Source organism: Lipotes vexillifer, unplaced genomic scaffold, assembly GCF_000442215.2.
Source record: "Lipotes vexillifer unplaced genomic scaffold, Lipotes_vexillifer_v1.1 scaffold150, whole genome shotgun sequence".
NCBI classification, from domain to species: domain Eukaryota; kingdom Metazoa; phylum Chordata; class Mammalia; order Artiodactyla; family Lipotidae; genus Lipotes; species Lipotes vexillifer.
The window spans coordinates 3,413,722-3,432,915 of NW_006792921.1; the positions used below are offsets into that span (position 1 = coordinate 3,413,722).

A 19,194-nucleotide genomic window follows, 5' to 3' on the forward strand; every position below is an offset into this window, starting at 1 on the left:
GCGGACTCTCAACCACTGCGCCACCAGGGAAGCCCCGTAATATTAGTCTTGATCACTTGGTTAAGGTGGTGTCTGCTGGGTTTCTCCACTGTAAAGTTAGTATTTTTCCCTTTGTGATTTAACAGTCGTATGGGGAACAATTTTGAGATACCTTGTTTCTCCTCAAACTTTCACCCACTAATTTTAGTATCCATCAGTGGATCTTGCCTACAATAATTATTGTTGTTTTTGCCTGATGATGCTTTTCTATTCTCATTTCTTGGACATTATTAATTGCAATTATAATGTAAGGAAGAGTCATCCTTTTCTCATTCATGCATATATATTTCCTTCTGTGGAATAAAGTCTAATGCTATCATTTTTTTGTTGCTCAAATTGTTTTAGCTTTCTCTGGCTATTGGGAGGTCTGTCAAGGGGGCTTCTGTGTTTTTTGACTCCCCCACCCCCTTCTTTTTTGACAACTTCTTTCTTATTTTTAAGCACCACAGGATGTTTCAGGCGTATATTTTCTCTGCCCCCCTCCACTCTGTGGACAAAGTTCACCTATTTTTTAAAGAGTGAAGTCAAGTGAAGTCAATATCATAATAATGAGGCTAAAAATTTCAAGATATGAAGGAATAATAGGCATAGTGAATGCACATTTCTGGGTAGATATTAATAGCCAAGATAAGGGGAATATATTCACCTTTGTATGTTCATTTCACAGTCATTGAATGCTTCCTTTTTTCAGGTCATTCTGGGGGAATTCCAGAATTTTTATATTTATTAATAATCTGCCCTCAGTATTTCTGAGTTCTGGATGTAGGCTATAAAGCATGTGTATAATGGTAATGCAAAATACATGGTGGAGGATTTTTTTTTTAATGTAAAAAATACCATGGGAGCTTTGGAGAGGATTAATTTTGAGCTAGGATTTGGAGAGGATTAATTTTGAGCTAGGATAATACAGCAAAATTTAAAAGAGGTTAACAGTTGAGCTGAAGAGAGAAGGAACAAATATTGAACACATGTTATTTGTCAGATAGTGGGCTAGATGATGTAACTGTATAATCCATGGTATTTTGGAACTTTGAGATAGATGGCTTCAAATTTCTTTTACAGATAAGAAATTTGGGCTCAGGGAAGTTAAGTAAATAATAATTAGTGGTAGAGCTGGAATTCCAGAATAAATCTGTGTGGTTCCAAAGCTTATTTTTGTTCTGCATCAGTAGACCTCATCCTCTTTCTGCCCTTACACAGTGTACATGTGCAGTGTATTCCGTTTGTTAATATCTCCCTTTTGCATTTAGTTAATGTCATATTTGAGGGAACATTTCTTTAAATGATGTATTCCAACCCCTGGTCCTCTTAGGCTTTTATGCTGGTTCTTCCATTGCTCCGCCTTCAGCCTCTTTCTCATTGAAAACTGCATACTTGACTCTCCCAGATGAATTGGTTTTACCCTAGTGAAGATACAGGGAAAGAATATTCTGAGAGTATAAGCTTAGACCTAAGATAAGAAAAACATGGGCATGTTTAGGGAAGAAAGAAGAGTCTAGGTTTTTTTTGTTTTTTTTTGCGGTTTGTGGGCCTCTCACTGTTGTGGCCTCTCCCGTTGCGGAGCACAGGCTCTGGACGCGCAGGCTCAGCGGCCATGGCTCACAGGCCCAGCCATTCCGCGGCATGTGGGATCTTCCCGGACCAGGGCACGAACCTGTGTCCCCTGCATTGGCAGGCGGACTCTCAACCACTGCGCCACCAGGGAAGCCCAAGAGTCTAGTTTTGATAGATAATTTGTGAAAGATAGGAAAGACATATCCTGAGTGCTTAGAAACAGGGTCATAAATGAGAGGATATGGCAAGATTTGTTAAATTCAAATAATTTTATAACAGAAAATTTAATACTTTTTTTGTTTGTTAACTTCCTCTTAGGATATTACCTTCCAAATGATGATGGAGAGTTTTATCAGTTCTGTTATGTTACCCATAAGGGTGAAATTCGTGGAGCAAGTACACCTTTCCAGTTTCGAGCTGCTTCTCCAGTTGAAGAGTTGCTTACTATGGAAGATGAAGGAAATTCTGACATGTTGGTGGTGACCACAAAAGCTGGCCTTCTTGAGGTTGGTACCAACAGTGAGCTGGTGATTCATAAATTTATATTAAGAACTGGATTATTTTGTTATGAACTGTGACTTAAAAATAGTGAATGTTTTAAAAAAAGACAAATCAGTCATAGATAAATTACAAACACAGCTCATGTTGGTTGGCATTTAAAGAATTTTTAGGTTATGCAGGAGTATAACCTGAAAATCAAATGCTTTTTAACTAAAATAATAAACTTAGAGTGTTGTTTTTGAAATACTTAAAAAACAATTTGTCACAATTATGTTACTGATTTCACTGTGGCAGGGACTGTCCCTAGGCTTATCAGTATTTTGTGCATAGTATATCTGCAGTAAGTAATTATTGAGAGAATTTAGACCTAAAACTTCCTAATGTTCCCTCCCCGTAACGTTTCTTCTTTAGGGATGGCCTAATCTGTTGATTGTGGAATAGTACAGATTTGGGGGTGAAGCTGAGGGAAAGTGGTATAAAGCAGTAAGTCTAACTGTAATTGGATGTGAACTTCATTTCACTATAACACAAGCATGCTCTGTCTCACGTGTGGCAGTGAATCAGTAAAGCATCCCAGTCTCGTAATTTAGGTTCAGCGTTTTTAGAATGATTTCTTTTCCTGTTTATCTGATCAAATGAATACGCTGGATTAACCATAATTTTAAAAAAAAAGGTGAAAAAGCTTCTCACTGTTTTTCACTGAATATTTTGGAGTCATTGCACTTGCATCAAAAGAAATTTTCTGGGCTTCCCTGGTGGCGCAGTGCTTGAGGGTCCGCCTGCCGTTGCAGGGGACGCGGGTTCGTGCCCCGTTTCGGGAGGATCCCACGTGCCGCGGAGCGGCTGGGCCCGTGGGCCGTGGCCGCTGGGCCTGCGCGTCCGGAGCCTGTGCTCCGCAAATGGGAGGGGCCACAGCAGTGAGAGGCCCGCATAACGCAAGGAAAAAAAAAAAAAAAAAAAAAGAAATTTTCTGTGTAGATGGTCTAATAATGCCATATGTCTTAATTTTTAGTACTTAGTGAAGGAAAAAAATAGAACAGCTTTCCTAGTTCAAGATATTTCTCAATGTCTTTACCGTAAACCTAAAAAATTAGAATGTTATATTTGAGTTTCTGTGAAAAAGATCTTCTTTAATTGGTTCAGTATACATTTTTGGTTATTTTACATTCCTATTTAGCCTATGGCGAGTCATTGCTTATTCTTTATACTCAGATGTTTTCTATATGTGAATATTTTATGCCTTTGATTTTATTTATCTTAAAAAACAGACTACAGAAAAAAGACAAGAGGTTATAGGTATTAGACAGTCGAACTAAGAAGGCTAGAAGGAACCAGTAACTTACTGTGAAATTTTCTGTATCTTTCCTTCCCCCTTCCAGAAATTCCTCTCTTATCTTAAATAAAGAAATGTAACTTTTATAGGGTGACTAAAACATGTTGTGGTGACAACCGCCTGATGATCAAGGTTTGTAGCCTGGTATTTGAATGCTAGTCAAAGATGCTGAAACAAGCCTAGATCTTATGAAGAATGCAGTGACTGTTTATATTGCAGTTTTTTTGGATACTTGTTAGACCACCCTGATTTCAGGACCTCCAACAGAAAAACAACAGGCATTTTGGCATCTACCTATCTTTTGTGCTCCAAGTAAATTGGGACATTGCACAATTTAGTTCTCTTCTTCCTACTCATAAAATGTATGCTGTCTCTTAGGTAAATGTTTCTGAGATAAGGTATTTATATTCTGATCAATTTTTTGACAAGTCTTTTAAATTTCCACATTTATCAAAATCTTTAATGATTTTACTAAAAATGCACCAAATTAGTACAAGTGTGAGACATTATCTAGGGCACTGTTGTCATTAAGAATGATTGAGCCACAATCCTTCAGTTTGTGAACCTTGGTTGTATTCTAGATTTCTAAAAAGTAGATATTTTGGGGGTAGTGTAGATATTTTAACTGTGGACTACCCGTTGGGTGTTATAAAATTATTGTTAATTTTCTTAGCTATGATCATGGTAGTGGTTAAATACAAGACTGTACTTATTAGGAGATGCTTGGCCTGTGCACTTAGGGGTGAAGTATCTGCAATTATGTTTCAAATGCTTTAGCAAAAAAAAAGAAAGAAAAATAAAATTTAGGTATATAGAGGGAGAGTAAATATGGCAAAATATTAATAATTATTGAATTTAGGTTATGGGTGTTCATGGTAAAATTTTAACTTTTTTGTATGCTGGAAAGATACCAGAATACAAAACTGGGGACAGGAATTAGACTTGTATACACTTTCATATAATTTTAATTCCTTTTAAAAATTTCTACTTAAGATTTAGTGAACTCTGAAGTATGTGTCAGTTAAATGAATCACTGGGAAAAAATGGTTCTTTTATAATGTTTCTGTTGTACTGTGTCAAGGTGTACCTTTATTTTTAAGTGGCCAGAAAGCTTAGAGGCAAAAATTATTTTTTAAAAAATAGGTAAGGTAAAAAATTCAGTGAATAAGTAAACTTTCTCCTTTTTTTTTTTGCGGTACACGGGCCTCTCACTGCCACGGTCCCTCCCGTTGCAGACGGAGCACAGGCTCCGGACGCGCAGGCCCAGCGGCCATGGCTCATGGGCCCAGCCGCTCCGTGGCACGTGGGATCCTCCCGGACCGGGGCACGAACCCGTGTCCCCTGCATCAGCAGGCAGACTCTCAACCACTGCGCCACCAGGGAAGCCCAAACTTTTCCCTTTTGAGGGCATTTACTCCTGTCATTTTCATTTAGTCTGATGGAAGAGATAGATGGGTCATTTAAAAATTTTACAGTTCTTTAACTTTCATAAGAGCCATTTTAGAGTTTAATTAGAGTTTGATTCCATGACCCTGGAAAAGTGACTTGGGGTGTACTGGGGGAAAACATTTTATTTTAGCTAAATGTATGATGCCTCCTTTGTGAAGTTTTCCCTCTGAGTCTCTGTTCTTCTTCCCTTGTTAGAATCAGACTTCTTGCTATAAGAGAAATATTAACCATTTTATTTACTATTTTAGGTCCCTTAATTTGGTAATTTTTAGAATACTGGAGTTTAGATTTTCCTGAACTAAGTAACTTAGTGTTCATGTAAGAGTCAGTTATATTGTTAATATGTTACAGTGTGCATTTTTGTCTTAAAATTTGCATTTACTTATTAAATTTCTTTTAATTTAGCTAAATAGAGGCCATTTTATACATATAGAAACTTATTCCTTAGTACCTTATTTAAAGAACTTTTCACAGTAATCCCATAGATGAAGGCCTTATGTAACACACAAGCAAGTTCTTAATAGATTCAAAGATTTCCCATAGATTTGCATTCAAGAAGAGGTACACATTTTTCTCCTTGATTATTACCCAAAATAAGAACAGCCCAGAATTAAGTCACTTATGAAACTTAATATGCCTCATTTTTAGTACTGATTTGAAAAGTGATTAGCAGGCAACTTCATAATAAAATTCATTACTTTTATACCTTCTTGTAATGTTTTTTTCCTTTGCCCAACCAAAAAATGGTTTAAGTTTATGATTCATGAATTTTTCTAACTGAAGACTAAAAGAGTCTGATTGATATGAAGTAGATAGTATGTAAAAGTCCTTTCTGCAAATTTCTTCACTGTTTTTTTGAAATGGAAAACTGAATTAGTAATGTATTATAAGATTATAAAACAAACAATTTGAGTGTTCTGTTTTATAGTTGAAAATTGAGAAAACCATGAAAGAAAAAGAAGAACTGTTAAAGTTAATTGCTGTTCTGGAAAAAGAAACAACACAACTTCGAGAACAAGTTGGAAGAATGGAAAGAGAACTTAACCATGAGAAAGAAAGATGTGACCAACTGCAAGCAGAGCAAAAGGTTAGTTGTTTCTTATGTAACTGATTGGAGTATATTGTCTGAAACCCACTTTTTTCAGGAACTGAACCAGTTAAAATGAGTAAAGACCACATGTTGAAAAAAGTAGCACTTAGATAGATGTTTGTATGAGAATAGGTCAGAGTCTATCAACCTTCTGTCATAACCTCTTTTATGTTGTAAATAGTTAAAATACTTTAGATTTTTGGTATCAGGCTTGTGACATTGTCCCGACAACTGTTTCTAGATGCTTTACATCTAATTGTAGGATACTTGATTGATTTTGGGGAGAGGGGTTAGAAATACAATTAGGAATGATAAACACTGAATAAAGGGAAGAATAGAATAAAGTAGTTAAAATTACTTTTCTAAAAAGCAGAATTTAGTGAAATAAGATGTAATGTTAGAATTCTGAAATCTTTGATGTGAGAAATGCAATAAATTATACTGAAATCCACCTAATTAAAAATTGGCACAATTTCTTAATCTAAGAAAAAAAGAAATATAAGTGTAAAACAGTGTGGCTTGATTAGAGATACAAATGGATTTAAGTCAGTAGCCAAAAACAATGGGAAAAAACAATCACCTAATTTATTTAATATTTTCATAAGAAAATTTGTTAGTTTTGACAAACTTGCACAGATTATGATTATACATATCACAGTCTCACATATGTTGTAACTAGTTGGATATGCTAATGTCCATTGACAGGATTGATCTATTGTTCCCTAAGTATGGGGTCCGTTCCATTATTCTTTTGTGCAGCAAGACCTAGAACAGTTGCTTAATAATTGTTAATTGAACCATTAGTACAGTGATTCTCAATAGGTTTTATACTCCAGTGAAGTGGTTGTATATTCCATACCTGAGCAGAGATTATATACAGATAGGACTCAAACTGAAAAGATTTCTTTAGCCTTATTCTGTTTGTTTGAGGATTGCTTATTTGAGTTAGAGGGTAAACATAACATATAGCAATGTATACAGTTGTGAATCTCCTTATAAACATCTGTAAAGTCTTCTGTCATTGTTACCGTTAGCCTTTTTAGTTTAAAATTTTACTCTTGGGGGATACGTGCAGTCCTGCAGTAGGAGCATCCTGCAGTAGGAGCATCCTACAGTAGGAGTAAGATACTCTACTTGGTTAAGGAACCACTTTTTTTTGGGGGGAGGGTGGTACTGTGGGGCATGTGGGATCTTAGTTCCCCAACCAGGGATTGAGTCAGTGCCCCCTGCAGTGGAAGCACAGAAATCTTAACCACTGGACCACCAGGGAAGTCCAAGGAACCACTTTTTTTTTTTTTTCCCCGGTGCGCGGGCTTCTCACTGCAGCGGCTTCCCCTATTGCGGAGCACGGTGCGCGGGCTTTAGTAGCTGTGACGCACGGGCCCAGCTGCTCCACGGCATGTGGGATCTGCCTGGGTCAGGGCTCGAACCCGTGTCCCCCGCATTGGCAGGCGGACTCTCAATCACTGCACCACCAGGGAAGCCCTCAAGGAACCACTTTTGAAATTTGAACTTTTTAAGCAGGTGTACCAAATGTTATATTATAAACGTTATGATAAAATCTCATTGTATGTGCCTAGCTTGACTATTAGGACATTCAGCTAAATTTTTAATTCAATTGTTATAACTCCTTTGCTATCCTTTGTATAATTCTTACCCTTCTCTTTCTATTCTTCATGCATTTCTCTCGATGTTTGTACCTGGATTTGATAGTTTTCTAAAGTGGCCCATTACAGCATGAACTTAGCCCATGAGATCAAGAATACCCTGAAATATGGCCTTTAAGGTTAGACTCTCATCCAAGGGAAGAAAGGATGATTTGCAAGAGTAGGAATGGCAGAATGAGAGGCCTTCAGTTGCGTGAAATACTGATGTACGTTAGGCCATTTCTCTGGTTCAGTCGAGTATTAGCTGAGATTTAAACAGTCTCAGGTTCTCTCTGCTGTCCAGGTGACAAGGGGTTAAGCACTACAGGCAAGACTAAAGATTATTTTGATAGACTTAGGTTGAGAAAGTGGTAGATTGAGGTCAATCTGTAGGAGATTGTGGCTGTGGTACCCAGAAGAGATCTCTGGAAGTTTTTATGGCAACTCATAAATCTTGATGACAGTCACTAATCTTGAAAGGCACTTCTTCCTTGCTGCTATCCTTCCATTGGAATATACTCTCTGGGAAGGTGAAGTATGTGAAGTGATTTTTAAAAATATGTCATACTGTAGAAAATGGTGATAAAAGGCCCTAGAATGGTATTGGTTATGTAATAGATGCTCACTAACTTTAAGTAGCTATATTGTTGTATTACTTTTCATGGTGATAGACCAGAGAATCATCAAGGAAGAACTAAAATATGAAGAGTGTCATCCAAGAGGAATAGAAATTGACAGCATTTTCCCCAGATTTTAAAAGTATTGATAATACTTGTATAATGTTATATATAAACAATTATGAGTTATATTTTGGCAACTGCTTATTTCTGGGGATAAAATAACATGCTTGCCAGGAGAGAGAGTTCTTCTTTGTTACTAGTCGTGGGGCTTCTAGTTTTTTATGAATTTGCTTTTTACTTCCAAAATTATAGTCTCCATCTTAATCAGGGAGGCCTGCTGGGCAGTTAGAACAGTTCAGGAACTTTCAAACCCGGGTTAGTTGCGTGGCTTATTAAATCTGTGACATTTCTTGGCATCTGTTTAAAATCTATTCCATGGTATGAATTCTGAAAAACGATCTTCATATAATAGTCCTAAAGGGCTTCTCTTTGAGGTATGAGTATATACCCTCTGAATATCTGAAGGACTATTAAGATACTTATAATTCATTTAAAATTTTATAATAGTATACTAGGAATGATCTGTAGAGAACTTCAGTTTCTTCATGGTAGAAGAAATATATTGCATTTTCATTGTTTTATAAAATATTGATTAACTTATTACCCATTCAATACTTGACAAATACTAAAACAGTTAAATGTTTATAATAATTAAATGTTTGTAAATAAAATCTTCCATCTTTTGTAAACATTGACTTTTCTCATTGTAAAATACCACTAGAGGGAACACTCATTTTGTAAATTAAAAGAATTGGACAAGTTAAGATTATCCAGAGACAAAGAGGGAAGAGATATGGGAACATATGTATATGTATAACTGACTCACTCTGTTATAAAGCAGAAACTAACACACCATTGTAAAGCAATTATACCCCAGTAAGATGGGTAATTGGGGTATAATACCCCAATAAAGATGTTAAAAAAAAAAAAAGATTATCAAAACCAGTTGGTGTAAGTGATGCATTTAATTATATTTAACGTTGGCTCCTTGAAGGTATAAGGTAGGATTACAAAGTAGATTAAAACTGAAACCAAATAATATTTATAAATTGAGAGCTATAATTTATATATTGTATTTCCCCTAGATTATTTTAATGTGATATGTATGTTCCATTATTCATGTACACTCTAAATTTAAAAAGTAACAATTTTCATAAAGGATAATTTTTACATTCATTTTTAGTTTAACTTCAAAGAAGTGTGGATTTTTCTCCTGTAAAAGGCTGATTAATAAGAGTAACTCATATAATACTTAATATAAGCCAGGTGCTATTCTGAGTGTTTTTATGTCTGTTAACTCTCTTTATACTATGAAGTGTAGGTTACTTAACCTGCCTACAATTGAACAGTTTATATAAGTGGTACAGGCAGGCAGTCTGGCTCCAGCCAGTGCTCTTAATCACACTGTATACAATACCAGTGTTCTTAATGACACACTATACCTACTGCTGAGGGCTTATCTAATTGATTTTTTTTTTAAAAACAGCTTTGTTGAGATGTAATTTACATACCCCCAAAGTTCATCACTTTAAAGTATAAAATTCAGTGGTTTTTATTATATTTATAGAATTGTGCAACCATTACCATAACCTAGTTTTAGAACCCCCAAAATAAATCTTTTTTTTTTTTTCTGAGCACTTAGAACTATTTTATTTACAACACTGAAAATAACACACCTACCTGTGTCCTGAACAAAGAAATGAGTGGAAATTTCTCTAGTGTTTTAAGAGGCAGGTTCCACTCAGAGAATTCAGCACCTGCTAGGGCTGGCAATTCCGCAGCCCACAGGACAGCAGTGGCCAGCAAGGACCTCAGCGTGGGGGACCCCTGATCCTTGGGGCCCAAGGGGGGGATCCACCTTTCATTCACACTGTGGCACTTCAGTCAGAAGAGGCCCCTGCTCAGGGGCAGAAACCTGGTCCCTGTGTGCCTGCTCAGCTCCTCGAGAACCTGCTTCTCCTTCTGGTACCGCTTCTGCCACTCGGCCTTCGCGCTGTGTGTGAAGCTCAGCAGGTGACAGAGCCCGTGGGTGGCAGTCACAGTCAGGATGTCATAGTAATCTTCATTTTCTTTGCAGTGCTGGAAGATATACTCCACTCCCAGGAAAATGTCTCCTAAATTATAGTAATCTGGAAAATCAGGCTGGGGAATTTTGCCTGCTTTCAGATCCTTGTTAAATGGAAAGGAAAGCACATCTGTTGGGGTATTTTTGTTTCTGTAGATCCTATTAATCGGCTGAATCTGTTGTCGACACAGACGACCCCCAGGTCGAACCTCTGCACCCACAGGGCTCTCCGCACTGCCTGCACCTTCTCGCGGAGCTGCGCCCGCCTCAGGGGCACTTCCCGCTGTAGGTTCCTCAGCACCAAGCTCATCACCCACCCCAAAAGAAATCTTGTACCTATTTGTCATCACTCTTTATTTCCCACAAGTCTCAGGCAACCACTAATCTAAGTTTCTGTCTCTACGGATTTGCATGTTTTGGACATTGCATGCAAATGGAATAATATGTGGCCTATTGTGACTAGCTTCTTTCACTTATAATGTTTTCAAGCTTCACCCATTTTATAGTATGTGTCAGCAGTTCGTACTTTTTAATGTCACATAATATTCCATTGTTTAGTCTTTTAACTCCCAAACTTTACATTTATTAGACTTACGTAAAAATTAGCAGGTTGTATGTATATTCCGTGTGTTCTTGTTTTTGTTTTGGAGTGCTAGATATATATTTGAAATTAGAAGATTGAAAACTAGATATATATTTGAAATTAGAAGATTGAAAATTGAATGGTATTGAATCTTGTTTTCCAAGTAGGACTAAAATGGGCTGTGATCCTGTTAAGTTTTCTAGTTAGTTTATAATTTTTTGATGCCTAAACTATGAATTGAGTTTTTTCCATAAAGTAAATTTTATTCTTAACTTGAATATTGGTAACTTAAGATGTACTTCAAGATATTTTAAAACCAATTTCTTTTGTGGGGTACTAAGTCAATATTGCTTAAACAATATGAGGAGCATGTTATGAACTATTGTATATATGCATATTGTTTTGGTTCTTAAGTTTCACAAACTAGGTGGGGTACCTTGAGACATTACCAGGCATTTGGGAGTTATCATAGGTATAGGAGTGAGAGAACATGAAAGATCAATCATTATGATGGTGGCTCTGGCTAGTGTGGACCTCTTCAACTATCTTTATATTTTTGGCTTTCTTTATCCTTGCGTTGGATACCTGGTTTTGGACAGAGGTAGTTTAAGGCATTTAAACTGCTTAATGTATGGATTCCCTGGTTGCTTATATCTGTCTATCTATCTATCTATCTATCTAATGTGTAGAATTGCTAAAAACCAATTTTGAAGTTAGGATATCATTGAATTTCTAATTCTCTTTTACCATTTTTTTATTGAGAAGACACAAAGGCTTAATTTTAATGCGTAATTTAATGTATTTAGCAGTACGTTTCTTTAAAGCCAATTACTTTCATTTTGCACCTGATTAGCTAAGTAATAGTTTCAGAAATTCATAATATTTTGTTTCTAAAATAAATTTATATACTTTGAACTAGCTCATAATCTTGTATAGACTAATACAGAGGTGTAACATGAAGCATTGCTTTTTAACATCTTTATTGGAGTATAATTGCTTTACAATGGTGTGTTAGTTTCTGCTATATAACAAAGTGAATCAGCTATGTGCATATGCATATCCCCATATCCCCTCCGTTTTGCATCTCCCTCCCACCCTTCCTGTCCCACCCCTCTAGGTGGTCACAAAGCACCGAGCTGATCTCCCTGTGCTATGCGGCTGCTTCCCACTAGCTATCTCTTTTACATTTGGTAGTGTATATACGTCAGTGCCTGCCACTCTCTCACTTCGTCCCAGCTTACCCTTCCCCTTCCCCGCGTCCTCAAGTCCATTCTCTACGTCTGCGTCTTTATTGCTGTCCTGCCCCTAGGTACATGAAGCATTTTTTATAGTTTATTTCACAAGGCTTGTAGCATTGAGTATTTTTCATTCAGTTTCAGGTGTAATTGATGAAATTGTAAGATATTTAAAGTGTACATAATGATGATTTGAATATGTATAAAGGAAAGGATTGTGAAAGGAATCCTTGTGAAAGGATTCCTCCCATCTAATTAATTAACACATCTTCAACTACATATTTATCTTTTTTTTTTGGCTGCACTGCATGGCTTATGGGATGTTAGTTCCCAGACCAGGGATCGAACCCGTGCCCCCTGCAGCGGAAGCATGGAGTCCTAACCACTGGGCCTCCAGGGAATTCCCCTATTTATCCTTTGTGTGTGTGTGTGTGTGTGTGTGTGTGTGTGTGAGAGAGAGAGAGAGAGAGAGAGAGAACATTTAAGTTCTCTCAGCAAATTTCACTTATACAGTATAGTGTTAACTGTAGTCACAGTGTTATACATTAGATCCTCAGACTTTATTCATCTTATAGCTAAAACTTTGTCCCCTTTTATCAACCTCCCCGCTCCCCACCCCTCAGCCCCTGGCACCCACTTTTCTTTTTGTATGAGCTTGACTTTTTATTTAGATTCTTCATATAAGTAGATACCATGCAGTATTTGTCTGGTGTATTTCACTTAGCATAATGCTCTCAAGGTCCATCCATGTTGTTGCAAATGGCAGAATTTTCTTCTTTCTCATGACTGAATAGTATTCCATTGTATTTATGTACCGCATTTTCTGTATCCATTCACCTACTGATATACATTTAGGTTGTTTCTTTATCTTGATTGTTGTGAATATGCTGCAGTGAACATGAGAGTGCAGATAAATCTCTTCCATATCCTGTTTTCATTTCCTTTGGGTACATACCCATAAGTGGGATTGCTGAATCATGTGGTATAGTTTTAGTTCCATATTGTTTTCCATGGTGCCTGCACCAGTTTACATTTCCACCAACAGTGCACAAGGGCTCCCTTTTCTCCACATCTTCACCAGTATTTTATTATCCATTGTCTTATTTATTTATTTATTTATTTATGGTTGCACTGGGTCTTTGTTGCTGCTCGCGGGCTTTCTCTGGTTGTGGTGAGTGGGAGCTACTCTTTGCGGTGCACATGCTTCTCATTGTGGTGGCTTCTCTCGTTGAGCACGGGCTTCAGTAGTCGTGGCACGCAGGCTTAGTTGCTCCACGGCATGTGGGATCTACCCGGAGCAGGGCTTGAACCCGTGTCCCCTGCACTGGCAGGCGGATTCTTAACCACTGCACCTCCAGGAAAGTCCTATCCCTTGTCTTTTTGATGACAGCCATTCTGATAGGTGTGAGCTGATATGCATTGTGGCTTTGATTTGCATTTCCCTGATTTTGAGCACCTTTTCATATGCCTGTTGGCCATTCATGTGTTGTATTTGGAAGAAAATGTCTTTTCCGTTCCTCTGCCAATTTTTAAATTGGATTGTGGGGTTTTTATTGCGGGGGGGGGCAGCTGTTGAGTTGTGTGAATTCTTTAAATATAATTTTGGATATTAACCTCTTATCAGATATTTGATTTGCAAGTATTTTCTCCAGTTTCAGAGATTGCTTTTTCATTTTGTTGGTGGTTTCCTTTGCTGTGCGGAACCTTTTTTAGTTTGATGTAGTCCTGCTTGTTTATTTTTCCTTTTGGTATCAAATCCAAAAATTCATTGCTAAGACCAGGGTCAAGGAGCGTATTACCCCCTGTGTTCTCTCCTAGGAGTTTTACGGTTTCAAGTCTTAAATTTAAGTCTTTTATTCATTTGAGTTAATTTTTGTGTATGGTTTAAGATGGTGGTCCAGTTTCATTCTTTTGCATGTGGCTGTCCAGCTTTCCCAGGACGATTTGTTGAAGAGAGTACCCTTTTCCTATTGTATATTCTTGGTTCCTTTGTTGTATTGATAGATTGATTGAACACATATGCATGCGTTTATTGCTGGGTCTCTTTTCTGTTCCATTGATCTGGTGTAACATAAATCATTCAATTTTAATTAAAAAAGCAACTTAATATAAGTGAAATTATACCATCCTAAATTTTTTCTTCTTATTTAAAAACGTATGTGAAACCCAACATTAAAAATTACTTGTCTGTGGAATGTATACATGTTTAGGAAATAACTTAGACATTTATAGATATATTTGTAGCCTTTCTTCCCTCTCCTTTTTCTACTCCAACCAAAAAAATTTAATCCTCTGGATCTGCAATTTTCTTGTAAAGCTAGAATTTTTTTTAACCATTTATTTATTTATATTTAATTTTTATTTTATATTGGAGTATAGTTTTGTTTTTTTTTTCTTTTTTCTTTTTCAAGAGCGCAAGGGCCGCGAGCGCCCGGGAACCCTGGCCCACCCCCTGTGCCGAGGGTGGCGGAGGACCCGGATGCGGAGGCGTCCGGCGGCACCCGGCTGCCGCCCCTCCGGCCCCGCACGGCCACCCTGGGAGAGGGGCCTACGGGGCCGGCCCTGCGACGGTCCCCGCCTCTCGGTCCACACCCGCCCCCCGCTTTCTGGAGTATAGTTGATTTACAATGTTGTGTTATTTCAGGTGTACAGAAAAGTGATTCAGTTGTACACACACACACACACACATATATATATTTGTACATTCTTTTTCAGATTCTTATCCCATATAGGTTATTACAGAATACTGAGTAGAGTTCCCTGTGCTCTTCAGTAGGTCCTTGTTGATATCTATTTTATATATAGTAGTGTGTGTATGTTAATCTCAAACTCCTATTTTATCCTTCCTCCCAACATTTCCCCTTTGGTAACCATAAGTTGTTTTTTTTTAAATTTTATTTATTTACTTATTTTTTTACTGTGTTGGGTCTTTGTTGCTGCATGCGGGCCTTTTCTAGTTGCGGCAAGCAGGGGCTACTCTTTGTTGCGGTGCGTGGGCTTCTCCTTGCAGTGGCTTCTCTTGTTGTGGAGCACAGGCTCTAGGCGTGCGGGCTTCAGTAGTTGTGGTACCAGGCTCTAGAGCACAGGCTGTGTAGCTGTGGTGCACGGGCTCAGTAGTTGTGGCGTGCAGGCTCAGTAGTTATGTTGCACAGGCTTTGTTGCTCCACGGCATGTGGGATCTTCCTGGACCAGGGCTCGAACCCGTGTCCCCTGTATTGGCAGGCAGATTCTTAACCACTGAGCCACCAGTGATGTCCCCATAAGTTTGTTTCTGAAGTCTGTGAGTCTGTTTCTGTTTTGTAAATAAGTTCATTTGTATCATTTTTTTAGATTCCACATATAAGTGATATTACATTTTTCTTTTTCTGACTTCACTTAGTATGGTAATCTCTAAGTCTGTCTGTGTTGCTGGCAAATGGCATTATTTCATTCTTTTTTATGGCTGAGTAATATTCCATTGTATGTATATATGTGTGTGTGTGTGTGTGTATATACCACATCTTCTTTATCCATTTCTCCATTAGTGGACATTTAGGTTGCTTCCATGTCTTGGCTATTGTAAATAGTGCTGCATTGAACATTGGGGTGCATGTATCTTTTCGAATTATGGTTTTCTCTAGATATATGCCCTGGAATGGGATTGCTGGATCATATGGTAGTTCTATTTTTAGTTTTTTAAGGAACCCCCATACTGTTCTCCATAGTGGCTGTATGAGTTTACATTCCCACCAGCAGTGTAGGAGGGTTGCCTTTTCTCCACAGCCTCTCCAGCACTTATTATTTGTAGACTTTTTGATGATGGCCATTCTGATTGATGTGAGGTGATACCTCACTGTAGTTTTGATTTGCATTTCTCTAATAATTAGTGATGTTGAGCATCTTTTCATGTGCTTTTTGGCCATCTGTATGTCTTCTTTGGAGAAATGTCTATTTAGATCTTCTGCCTTTTTTTTGGCCGTGCAGCTTGGCTTGTAGGATCTTAGTTCCCTGAACAGTGATCAAACCTGGGCCCTTGGCAGTGAAAGCATGTAGTCCTAACCACTGGACCACCAGGGAATTCCCTGCCCAGTTTTTGATTTGGTTGTTTTTTTTGATACTGAGCTGCATGAGCTGTTTGTATATTTTGGAGATTAATCCCTTGTTGGTTGCATCATTTGCAAATATTTTTTCCCATTCTATGGGTTGCCTTTTCGTGTGTGTGTGTGTGTTTTTTTTTTTTTTGTGGTACGTGGGCCTCTCACTTTTGTGGTCTCTCCCTTTGCGGAGCACAGGCTCTGGATGCACAGGCTTAGCGGCCATGGCTCATGGGCCCAGCCGCTCTGTGGCATGTGGGATCCTCCCGGACCAGGGCACAAACCCGTGTCCCCTGCATTGGCAGGCGGACTCTCAACCACTGTGCCACCAGGGAAGCCCTTGTTTTTTTGTTGTGTTTTTTTGTTTTTTTGTTTTTTGTTTTGTGTGTGTGTGTGTGTGTGTGTGTGTGTGCGCGCGCGTGCGTGCGTGCTGGGTCTTCATTGCAGTGTGTGGGCTTCTCTAGTTGTGGCGCGTGGGCTTCTCTAGTCTCTAATTATGGTGTGCAGGCTTCTCTAGTCTCTAGTTACGGCGTGCAGGCTTAGTGGCCCCATGGCATGTGGGATTTTAGTTCCCCGACCAGGGATCGAACCCGCGTTCTCTGAATTGGAAGGTGGATTCTTAACCACTGGAACACCAGGGAAGGCCCGTCTTTTCGTTTTGTTTATGGTTTCACAAAGGTAGAATTTAAGTGTATTTGTTCATAGCAGACTTTTGATAGTAGAAGTGGCTCTTATTACATTTTATTGTAATTAAACTTTGCTCTCTTGGAATATGGACAATATTCTCCATGGAAATTGTCTTTTTTTTCTTTTTTAAAAATGTATTTATTTTGGCTGAGCCTGATCTTAGTTGTGGCATGCGGGCTCTTAGTTGAAGCATGCATGCGGGATCTAGTTCTCCAACCAGGGATCGAACCCAGGCCCCCTGCTTTGGGAATGCGGAGTTTTACCCACTGGACCACAAGCGAAGTCCCTTCATGGAAATGTTCTTAGTGCAATTTTTTGCTGTTGTTGTTTGAATAAAAGTATAAGGTTTTCTTAAGATAAATTTGAAGTTTACTACCGAAGAGGTTATATGAATATTTGTCGTTTAAATTCAGAGATCTAAAGTACTGCAAATTGAAATATGCTAAAGTAAGTTATGGTTTCTATCAGGTTAGTTTACAAATAAAAATTTTACAAATAAAAAACAAACAAAAGCTGTAACTGAGGGATTTCTCAGGTGGTGCAGTGGTTTAGACTTGGCACTCCCAGTGCAGGGGGCCTAGGTTCGATCCCTGTTCTGGGAACCAGGTCCCACATTCATGCTGCAAGTAAGAGTTCGCATGCCACAACTAAGGAGCTGGCAGGCTGCAACTAAGGAGCCCACCTGCTGCAACTAAGACCCGATGCAACCAAATAAATAAATAAATATTAAAAAAAACTAACTGAAATTAGGTTGTTTTTATGGGAGCAATGTTAATGAAACAGTTAATTCCCTAGTTATTGTTATTTATTTATTTTGCCTTTTAACACATTATTTTAATGCCATGAAGATAGTTTATTATAGTACATTGCTGTCAGTTATATTTTTGTTTGGTGTATTTCTAGGAACCAGAGAAGATATATTTATATTCTCTATAACTATCTACGTAGCTTGGTATTATAGTCGATTTCAAGAAGCACAGTGTTTGAGAAAAGCCAGATTACCTCAAATGAGTAAGATTTATTTTAAAATCTATTAGCAATTTCCATAAGTGCCATAATCCTTTTGCCAATGATTTGCCATTTAGAGTATTCAGGTACTAATTTACTAAATTTTATTGCTGTATATGTTTGAATCCAGAATATCATCATACTTTTTTCTAGATAATTGTCAGTGACATTGTATCTGGTTTCTTTACGTGTATTCATTTGTAGTCAGAGTTAATTTTGTCTTTATTTAACATAGGAATATATGTGTTGTTAAGATATTTTTAGTGCATGTTTAGCCACATAGATGATTCACAGTCTTTTTATCTGGTTGTTCATATTTGAGGGTTATGACTTGGGGGAATTGGTAATAGTAGGTCATGGTGACATGATCCTTCAATTTAGGAGGAGGGGGTGAAGTCTGCTGCATGAATCTGAAATACCCAAATCTCTTAATCTCCTTTTGCCACCACTTTTGTTACTGTTCTTATCTTGGTGCACGGTGTAGCTGACTTACTCATCTCTAAGTTTTTCTCTGTTTTAATATTAGAATTATGGTGCCCTTTTGACATATCTTGCAAATACTGACCAAATGAATATTCCAAATTTCAAGTGTTTTTCAAAGACTGTGTTGTAAATTTTACTGTTTTAAAAATGTTATTATTTTTTTAAAGAAAACATGGTTCTTAGTTATTTGTATGTACACTAAGGGCTTTGATGTCATTTTCATGCTAAGGAAACAGACACATTGAAGATGCTTATCCTTCACTCAGGTATGAGTGCTACAGGCCTGAAGAATAATCCCCACTTTAGTATTTTCATGCCTTTTGCAGTGGGCTTGGATGCTGAGAAGCTATTGGTTGCTTTTATAGGTACCAAGAAAAGATTCCAAGACTCTCAAGTATAGTTAGAATTAATTCGTGACTCATTATAGAGTTAACTGACTCATAGATAAAGCAGTTAGTTTATGTTTTGTGTTTAGTTGCTTATGAATCTTTTCTAGTTACTCTCTATATATTTTCTTTAGAATGCTATTTACCCACTATAGAACTTCATTAATTGCAGAATCAGAAACTAGTTTTTGCCTCTGGGCAATCTAATCTTTTTCCTAGGAAGAAATACCTGGATTAAATCTGTAGCCTATTCACAGTACCAAGAGAGCATTTGGTAAAAATAAAAATTAAAAAAAAAAAGTAAAAAACTATTTAGAAACCTCTCTGACCGTCCTTATAAATCAGCTAGACAAATACTGAAAATGTGTCAAATATTAAAGGA

At 37.6% G+C, this 19,194-nt stretch overlaps 1 protein-coding gene and 1 pseudogene across 2 annotated transcripts in view; one reads left to right on the plus strand and one right to left on the minus strand.

Annotated features, from left to right (window-relative positions):
• Positions 1-19,194, plus strand: part of TAX1BP1 (Tax1 binding protein 1) — a 78,600-nt gene that overhangs the window by 12,133 nt on the left and 47,273 nt on the right. For both annotated transcript variants that reach the window (XM_007466088.1, XM_007466087.1), the window contains exons 3-4: positions 1,912-2,099; positions 5,805-5,963. In XM_007466088.1, the coding sequence (XP_007466150.1) occupies positions 1,912-2,099; positions 5,805-5,963 (347 nt within the window). The remainder of the gene's footprint in view (positions 1-1,911; positions 2,100-5,804; positions 5,964-19,194) is intronic.
• Positions 10,177-10,667, minus strand: LOC103081087 (putative ribonuclease pseudogene; annotated as a pseudogene).